Genomic DNA, 9,833 nt, shown 5'->3' with positions numbered 1-9,833 from the left:
ACTCCACTACATCTCAGAGGCAAATACTTTTACTCCACTACAATTATTTGAAAACTTTAGTTACTAGTTACTTTGCAGATATAAATGGTTACGTTATGAAACATTCATTAACCACTTTAGCCCTATATCATACGTAGGCTATTTGAAAATAGCCGATCTACAAGCTCACAACGGGTCGCGAGCTTGTAAATCTGCTATTTTCAAACATTTTGGTACTTTTACTTTTAGTACTTTAACTACATTTTGATACCAATACATTTGTACTTTTACTCAAGTAAATTTTGAATTCCGGTTGTTTACTTGTAACAGAGTACTTTTGCATTGTGGTATTGATACTTTTACTTAAGTAAAACATTTGAGTACTTTTTCCACCACTGCAATGTAATCATGCCATAGCCTACAGTGTGTTAACTCACGTCTGCTCTGCCTTTACACAGCAATGTTACAGACTGAAGTTTGCACGGGTCGCCAGAGAAGAATCCAACGATCCTACCAGACCGAGAGGAGGTGAAACAATTAATATTAATTAATTAATTAGAATACAAATAAGAAAATGCCCTTTAATAACATAGCAGAATGTGGAATGCATTAAGTTTCTCTTATGCAAAGCTCACCATTTCAGAGGAAGTGAAAGTGAAACCTGTCAGTCAGTGTACAGTAGCCTAATGGAAACTTAACCCCAGTCCTTTTCCAACACAGTGGCTGCTGTTGCTTCATTTCTTCACCGGTTTTCTGGGAAACGTTTGACCCAAAACTCCCATATCAGGTAAACAAAGAGAGCCATTAATCCATTCAATCTGGTAACGCATCTCTGTCATTTTAGATTTCTTTGGCTATTCAAAAATAGCAGATCTACAAGCTTGCTATTAGGTTGTAGATCTGCAAAAAAATGGGGGGGGGCTCATTATTATTTTTTTTTTATAACTTGGCGGGCCGGATTGAGATGGTCAAAGGGCCAGGTCCGGCCCCCGGGCCGTATGTTGCCCTTGTGTGGCCTAAAATGTAACTGCTTATTTAGTTACAGTATTTGTTCCCAGGAGGAGAAAACACTTGCCAGTAATTTGTCTTTTACAGTTAATCCGAATGAATGAAATGTCTCCTGAGTACCAGACTGTGGCAGGGTTTGTGAAGGCAGATGGACTGCTGGACAGACATATTGTATCAGTTAGCAGAATACAGAACATGGACCTGTGGGAACTGTACTGTAGGTGAGTTGTTTTGTGACAACCACACATTATTATTGCAAAATGTACAATATTAGCCCACAGCAATTTGTGGATTTCCCAATACAGAGGCAACTTCTTCACCAAATAAATGAACGAATGAATAAATTAATACATTATTAGCCTGAGGCTACGAGCTCAATCGATGGTCTTGAAAGGCGGATCCAAACAAAGCCGCCCGGATTTGTGCGTGGCTTCCTATTGCTTCACCAATCTATGTCCCCGCCTCCCCTCCCCCCCCGGCCTGTGCACGGAGCACGCTGACGTCACCAAATTTAGAGCGACGCCCCTCTGCACTCTAATTGGTTAGGAGATAACAAGGCTCAAGACCATCGTTCCTGCATGGCTCCCCCAGGCTTTTTTTCTTTTGTAACAAAAAAAAAAGCATGGGTTTCCGAGGCTAATACATTATAGACATAGTCAGCAATGCATCATAGTCATTAACATAGTCAGCACCATAGTTATTAACATTCATATAGTCATTAACAATCATTAACATAATCAGCACCTGGGCACCATAGTCATTGGCCGCGTTTCCCAAAGAGATTCGTAGAGATGCTGCGTTGAGATCCTGCGCAGGTTGTACGACGGGTCTTACGTGCGTCCACACAATCTGCGCAGTACCATAGCAGGCACGTAGATTTCAGGTCATGCGTAGCCTACGCAGCTTGCGTAAGAGCCTGGGACCCGGCGAAACCTACGCTCTACCCTCATTAGTAGCAGCTGGTTGTGCCCAACGTGCTATGGGTTCCCACGTCCACGGCGTTACGTGTCTGCTAAAACTACATTCGGGAGACAGAATGGCGTATCCTAGCCTGGTAAACCCTCCCTCCGGAAATCTCATTTCTATTTGATTCCAGGAGTGAGTCTGGCCTGATAGCCCTTTGTGGGGGTTTCTAGTGGAATTACCAGCTAACCGAGCCTATCAGCATCGTCGCACATCGTTCTGTGATTGACAGCGACAGTTGGCCAATCAGGTGGCGAGTTCGAGTGAGCCCAAAACACGAACGGCAGCCATCTTTTTCTTGTCCGCTATAATCTCCGCTATTTTTTTACTTCAAAAAGCTCTCTAACTTCTATTTTGAGGCACGGAATTTACTTATAATATATCGTTTGGATAGAATTTAGTTGTTTAACTTCATATATGTGGTCAATTAATCATGACAAAGCCTATTTAAAAATAAAAATTTAGAGAACCGGTAGGGGTGGGCAGTGACACCCATGTATCCGAATAAGGCAACCCATTTTGGGCTTGGCTGTCTCAAAAGTCCCGTAGCGTCACATTAGACTGGTGAACTGCTGATTGGCTGAAGGGGAAAAAATATCATTGGCTGAAGGGGTTGTCAGTCAACGGTATTACTTCCGCCCAACTCAGCCTGCAGCCAATATTGCAGAATGGGCGATCAGCCCAGACTCACTCCTGGAATCAAATAGAAATGAGATTTCCGGAGGGAGGGTTTACCAGGCTAGGCGTATCCTACTCTCCTCCCACTCCTGGGAGAGGCGTAGCCCTGCAGTGCTGTCCTACGAAGCAGTTTGTTACGAGCGCCCTGGGACGCTCGTAACACACACACACACACATTTAATTTATATACACGCACGCACGCGCACACACACACACACACACACACACACACACACACACACACACACACACACACACACACACACACACACACACACACACACACACACACACACACACACACACACACACACACACACACACACACACACACACACACACACACACACACACACACACACACACACACGGCGGGCGGCTCCGCTGCTTCTAGCCCTGGTTCAGAGCGTTAGTGGGTACAGCCACACATGTCCATAAAGCGTCCGTCAAGTTGCCGTACGGACGCCGGAAGTCCCATCCACTCCCATGTTAAGTTTAAAACCGGAAGTACCGTTCCTTTTTTTTCTTTTTAACATGGGAGTGGATGGGACTTCTGGCGTCCGTACGGCAACTTGACGGATGCTTTACGGACATGTGTGACTGTACCCAGAGAGTTCACTAACGCTCTATGCATGAACCCGAAGTTTACAAATTGTACTCTCACGGATGATCCGATCGTCTGATAAAAATATTAAGCATATGCCAAGTTAACTAAAGGTATATAAATGATGCTGAGCTAAACATGTTTCCTTAATTTCGAAGTTTTATAGTTAAACGTTATGATTAAAGTCCCCAGTTCCTCTCACAAAGTGACAGCTCTTGCGCTCGCCATGTTTATGAACGGTTAAAAAAACTTTTGAAAATAGCAGATCTACAAGCTCACAACGCCTCACAAGCTTGTAGATTTGCTATTTTCAAAAGATTTTAATACATATTAAATTTGGGAAATGGGACATTCTGCATTCCTTTACTTTTGGTATTTTAAGTACATTTAATTTACTTGCATAATGGGGACACTTTAGTGTTTTATTTACCTTGCAGATGTCACCTCACCGCTGTAATTTAATTCATAAATATATTATTCAAAAGTTGTATTTGGAGTGGACTGCTTCAGGACATCTGACAGTTGGCTCTGGTATTTTTATGATCCATTTCACTTTCGCAAAGGGTGTTTAAACTGCTGTGTAGCGTAGGACAGCACTACGTAGTTTACGTAGGCTTTACGTAGACTTCGTCCAGGAGGTGTTCACGTGCATGCTGTCTCGCGAATGTAGTTTTAGCACACACGTAATGAGAACCTACGACGATGGTGCCTCCTGAAGCCAGTTTAGATGGCACGTTGGGCACACACAGCTGCTACTAACGAAGACAGTGCGTGGCGGGGTTGCTACTGCGCAGGTGCGTGGAGGCTCTTACGCAGCTTCTAGGCTGCGCATGAGCTCAAATTCGTTTGGGAAACCCAGCCATTAACATTTTCAGCACCATAGTCATTAACATTTTCAGCACCATAGTCATTAACACAGTCAGCACCAATGTCATTAACATGGTCAGAACCATAGTCAGCACCATAGTTATTTACATTCATATAGTCATTACCAGTCATTAACATAATCAGCACCATAGTCATTAACATTTTCAGCACCATAATCATTAACATAGTCAGCACCATAGTCATTAACATAGTCAGCACCAAAGTCAGTAACATAGTCGGCACCATAGAGTCATTAACATAGTCAGTACCATAGTCATTAAAGGGATATTTCACTTTAAAATAAAATGTGGGTCATTTTATCGTCTACTCAGGCTTTTGGGAGCACCCTGGACAGTTTTTAAGTTGCTTGATTCAGTATTTAGATATTTTATATTCATTTTATCAGGCACACCCCCTTCCTATACAAACCCATTGTAACTTCAAACTCCATTTTAACCATGTTAGATTCATCAGAAACACCCATTCTTGGTTCTGGTGACTGATATTGTCCTTCTAATACGCGAGGAGACTGTGTTTTTTCAATTACTTTTTTCATTTTTTAAATATATTTTTTGGGGAAATAATAATAATAATACAATAAAAAAATAAAATGAAAAAAGTAATCGAAAAAACACTCACGCTTTAGGAGGGCAGGATGAGTCACCCGAACCAAGAACGGGTGTTTTTGATTAATCTAACATGTTAAAAATAGAGTTTGAAGTTATAATGGGTTGGTATAGGAAGGGGGCGTGTCTGATAAAATGAATATCAAATATCTAAATACTGAATCAAGCAACTTAAAAAACTGTCTGGGGGGCTGACAAAAGCCTGAGTAGACGATGAAATGACCCAAACATTTTTTGAAAGTGAAATATCCGTTTAACATAGTCAGCACCATAGTAAGCACCATTAGTCATCTTGTTTTATTGATTTCATTTAATACATATCCTGTGGTCAATACAGTATCTTTGCTTTCTTCTTCCAAAGGAAGAAGAAACAGTTAATGAAGATTAAAGGTGTCGAGGACATTAAAGAGAGACGATTATTTCATGGAACCAAAGCCAGCAATGTAAACAACATTTGCACATATAATTTTGACTCCAGATTACCTTGTGCTAATGGTCATGTTTATGGTAAAGGTGAGTGAATATAAAACGGTAACAAAAGGCCACATTTAATCATTGTGATTCTGTCTGGCAGCCAGTGGTGTAAAGTAACCAAGTACAAGAAGTACTGTAGGCCTACTGTAAATTATTAGGTATTTTTTACTAGTATTTCCAATTTCCTATTATTTTACTTCTACTCCACTACTTCTCAGAGGCAAACATTGTACTTTTACTCCACTACAATTACTAACAAACTTTAGTTATTAGTTACTTTGCAGATTTTTATTATTATTACAAAACATACATTAACCACTTCAGCCCTATTAAGCTTTAGCTTTTTGAAAATAGCTAATTTAAGTCGATGCGACGCGTTGTGAGCTTGTAGGTCTGCCATTTTCAAAAGATTTCTATAAAATGTATAATGATAACTTGTGAATCGCGACATTCTGCATAATGAGTACTTTTACTTTTGGTACTTTGAGTATATTTTGATGCCAATACTTTTGTACTTTTACTCAAGTACATTTTGATTACCGGACTTTTACTTTTAACAGGGTGTTTCTAAATTGAAGTATTGATACTTTTACTTAAGTAAAAAAAATGGAGTACCATTCCCACCACTGCAGGCAGCTAATACTGTATTCTTGATTCTCGTAGGGGTATACTTTGCAAGACATGCCACACATGCAGACTTGTACAGTAAGTTGAGTTCTGACTCATTGCCTCTGTATGGTGAAGCCGAACAAGCTATACAAGACCAACAGACCAGAATCATATTTCTGGCCCGGGTGATGGTTGGAAACTCGCAGATGGGGGAAAGACACTTCCTCAAGCCTGACCATAAAAGCACAACAAACCACTATGAGAGCTGTGTGGATGATATTAAAAACCCCAAAATCTACGTCATATTTGACCCCAATCAAATCTATCCGGAGTACTTGATTCAGTACAGCTGAGCACAAAACAGACGTGGAGGAAGTGCAATATACACTTCATTCATGCTTAACGCATTCAATCCACGAACGCATCTCTGTCATATTAGATTTATTTGGTGTTTCAAAAATAGCAGATATGTACAGTAAGCTATGAGCTTGTAGATATTTTTTTTAATTCGTGAAAATCTTTGAATATATATATATATATATTTTAAAGCTAGGAACAAAATATTTTACAAATAAAGATTTGCAAAAATGTTCACAATCTCTACATAGCAGATCTACAAGCTCATAGCGTGGCACCGAGTGTAGTGCTATTAGCTTGTAGATCTGCCGTTTTTGAATAGCCAAAGAAATCCTAAAATGACACAGACGCGTTCCCGGATTGAATGAGTTAAATGACACTATCCGAGATGCCAACATCAACTTTGGAGCTCTTTCACAGTGGTGGAAGAAGCACTCAGACTTTGTGCGTGGACCACAATGGAAACAAGCCTTTGCCTTTTTTTTGGTGTCTCATCCATTTGCCGTCTTTTTAACCCATTGTACATTTTGTGTAAATTGACCAGTGGTGTAAAGTAACTAAGTACATTTACTCAAGTACTGTACTTATGTTCAATTTTGAGGTATTTTTTTTACTTTACTGGAGTATTTCCAATTTGCAGTACTTTTACTCCTACTCCACTACATCTCAGAGGCAAACGTTTAACTTTTTTACTCTACTACAATTATTTGAAAACTTAAGTTACTAGTTCAGGGGTCATCACCATGTCAGCTTGTGATGGACATTTCATCAATATTTTCTTTTTTGCCACAGACATAATAAGTGATCAATAAAATGACCAGAAACACAAAGGCCTAGCCCTTAATGTATGCAGTACTAATGGACTCTTGATGTGCCATAGTGTCTACTCAATTCCACTGCACTACACATTTTAAAACAAGCCAATTTTGGGAGAAAAGACGATCTACAAACTCACAACACATCACAGCATGTTGTGAGCTTGTAAATCAGCAATTCTCTTTTCCTTTTAGCCTATAATGGCATGCCCCAAAATTGGGATGTCAGGGTTAAAGTGGTTAGCTAGCCTTTACTTTAGAAGAGAACCTGGAGACTGGGAAGTTATCCACTGTATACTGGCAGGTGGCAGTCCTGAGACGAGCATTAAATGTGGCATGGTCCAAGTATGTTCCATGTTTGGTATTTCAATAATTGGGTCTTACCAGTACAGACAGTGCTTCCATCTTACATTGCAGAAGCAAAAGGGCCCCTTAGCTGCAAAGGTGAGTGGACAGATGGCCTTTCAGAGGACAGTGTTACTTGAGGACAGGAGGAGACATGGAAGTTCCAGCTAAACTCGTTTTTTGTTCGTCAACGTAGCTTCAATAGTTGTGGTTTCCATTAAGGTCAACAGCTACAGGCCTAATCCATGTTGATGAGAAAGCATGCCGATGGGACAAAGGAAAAAGACTTGAGTGTCATAACAGATAATTATGTCCAGTACATGATGAGTGATTCACGAAGGGAATGGCAGGATTTAAACTTAAAGGAATGCAGTGTCACAATAGTTTGTTTTACATTAATGCTGTATGGTGAATGAGGATGAGTGGGGGGGTTAACATACTTTCTGTACGTGTTTTCTTGGAGGTTAGGGTGGTCGCTGTATATTTTTGCTACTTTGGTGTGATTCACTACTGTTGTTTTAATGTAACATACATGAAATATGACACATTAAATTAACTTGACTGACTTTTCCTATCAAGGAGAATTTATTTTCTTGTAAGATTCTGAGGATTGAGGGTTATATTATTGCATTGTATTATTACAGGCTCACAACACATTGCAACGCTACACGTTGTGAGCTTGTAGATCGGCTTTTCACGCCGCAGACATTCGGTGCGTAGAGGGAAAAAAGTAGGCGACCACTTATAGACCGCTGGGGGAGACTGGTCAACAAAATGTATTGGGTTTAAGTGGTACTGGATAATCTCGTTCATAACACTGCATAATCATGAAGCATTAGGCAGCAGATCTGAGTTCAACTGAAGTGTGTTTAATGTGGAGTAGACTGACTTAACTGCCACCCTGTAAAATGAAAGTGTTACATTCTATGACCTTTCACATGTGATTATTATAATTCTGCCTCAAAGGCAGAAAAGCATTGCAGTATGTTAACATGAGAAATAAAGCATGTCTACATTTGTCTTGGAAATTGTGCAAAAGACCTGTTTGATCTCAGAGTATTATCGATATTTATAGATGTCCTCTAGTGATTATTGTGATTAATTGCTTAGCTTGTCTCCTGTGATTTTAACTTGGCTCCAAAGAGAGAGAGAGAGAGTGAGTGAGTGAGTGAGTGATTGAGTGAGTGAGTACTACTGAGCTCAGTGTCACCTTCAGAAACCAAAATAATACTGCAGTCACAAAGGGAGTTCAGGATGTCATTAAATATTGACTGCTGCACTTCTAGAGAAACGCCACTAGAGGGCGGCGCCGATGCACGTTGTCAAAGGGAGGCGCAACATCGTCATCATAAACAAAGTGCTTTCATTATATCTACAGGGTCAGTGACACTGTGTACAGGCCTTTTAACACAGCAGATTGTGACGTGAAATAGTAGGGTAAACACAGGCCATGTTGAGTTTTTACCAATTAAGGTTGTATTCCGTCAAATAGAGTCAGGTTGCTGCTGATGTGCATGTTGTCTGGAAATAATTTGCTACAATACATGGAACAGAGATCCATATCTCTGTTCCAGAGCCTGTGGCGCTGTGAGCTTGTAGATCAGCTATTTTTTGGCTAATGTTCCCCCCCAGAATAGGGATGCTAGTGGTTAATGTAAAAATACAAATAAAACAAAGATTTGACGGCCCCCCTGCGGTATCTCTGAGGACCCCCTAGGGCTCCCGGACCCCTTGTTACAGACCCCTGTGTCATAGAGGAAGGTAAGGACTAATGGATGGACTGCATAAGGTTTGCCAAGCTGACAGTAATGTCCTGAGTTGAATGTATCGCTGTTTATCGGTGAGTTTGAATGTGTATTCTATATGTCTGGCTGAACTGTAATGTTTATCTGTTGAGTTTACCTTCAGGAGATTGTGGCGTCAACAACTACAGACAGTTTAGAAATCCGAGAGTACAGAAATGATGAGATTCAAGATCCTAGGTCAGCTAATGGCCTAATAAAGTAGACCACCAGCTAGGTGGTCTACTTTCTTAAATGTATTTAGGTTTATTTAAATGTCACACTGTTTTTTGTTTTTGTTTTTTTGCATGGGACAATAACAACATGAGTTTTTAAAGTTTTTACATTCCAGACCAAAGTAGCATTCTTTGGTGATAGATAAACACCATTGTTTATGTGTGACTCTAACTCTAAGCATTAACATTTGGTTCCAAAATTTCCTTACCCAGTATTTGGATGAATAACCTCAAGTCTTTCACCAAACACCCAAAATGCAGGCTTCTGGCCTAACAGAAGGCCGGAACCCTGGTCACCCCTTTTATGCACACCTCTTAAAGGGGTAGTGCTACATGTGGCACAATATCTGCTATTTTTGGCAGACGTTCCCTCCAGAATAGGGATGCTGGGGGTTCAAGTGGTTAACAAAAGTGGCATTTTAAGTTTTAAACATATTTTGAGTATTGTGATAATATTGTTAATCGCAAAAAAAAAACGCCACAATAATCGT

The 9,833-nt window shown here is 40.3% G+C and overlaps 1 protein-coding gene across 1 annotated transcript; it reads left to right on the top strand.

Annotated features, from left to right (window-relative positions):
* The first annotated feature begins 455 nt into the window (after nt 1-455).
* On the top strand, nt 456-6,217 carry LOC308079475 (protein mono-ADP-ribosyltransferase PARP11-like). The gene is made up of 5 exons (XM_080420993.1): nt 456-507; nt 700-766; nt 1,075-1,208; nt 5,087-5,238; nt 5,863-6,217. The coding sequence occupies exons 3-5, from the start codon at nt 1,084-1,086 to the stop codon at nt 6,159-6,161; spliced, it is 576 nt and encodes a 191-aa protein (XP_080277119.1). The 5' UTR covers nt 456-507; nt 700-766; nt 1,075-1,083; the 3' UTR covers nt 6,162-6,217.
* Nucleotides 6,218-9,833: the final 3,616 nt, after the last annotated feature.

Source organism: Gymnoscopelus braueri (assembly GCF_963280865.1).
Source record: "Gymnoscopelus braueri genome assembly, chromosome: 23".
Classification (NCBI taxonomy): domain Eukaryota; kingdom Metazoa; phylum Chordata; class Actinopteri; order Myctophiformes; family Myctophidae; genus Gymnoscopelus; species Gymnoscopelus braueri.
This window is presented reverse-complemented; position numbering and strand designations above follow the sequence as displayed.

Coding starts and splice junctions, on each gene's coding strand:
- LOC308079475 (XM_080420993.1), top strand. CDS start 1,084: ATGAATGAAATGTCTCCTGAGTACCAGACTGTGGCAGGGTTTGTGAAG. Junction 1,209..5,086: donor CTGTGGGAACTGTACTGTAG/GTGAGTTGTTTT, acceptor CTTCTTCCAAAG/GAAGAAGAAACAGTTAATGA. Junction 5,239..5,862: donor TGGTCATGTTTATGGTAAAG/GTGAGTGAATAT, acceptor TGATTCTCGTAG/GGGTATACTTTGCAAGACAT.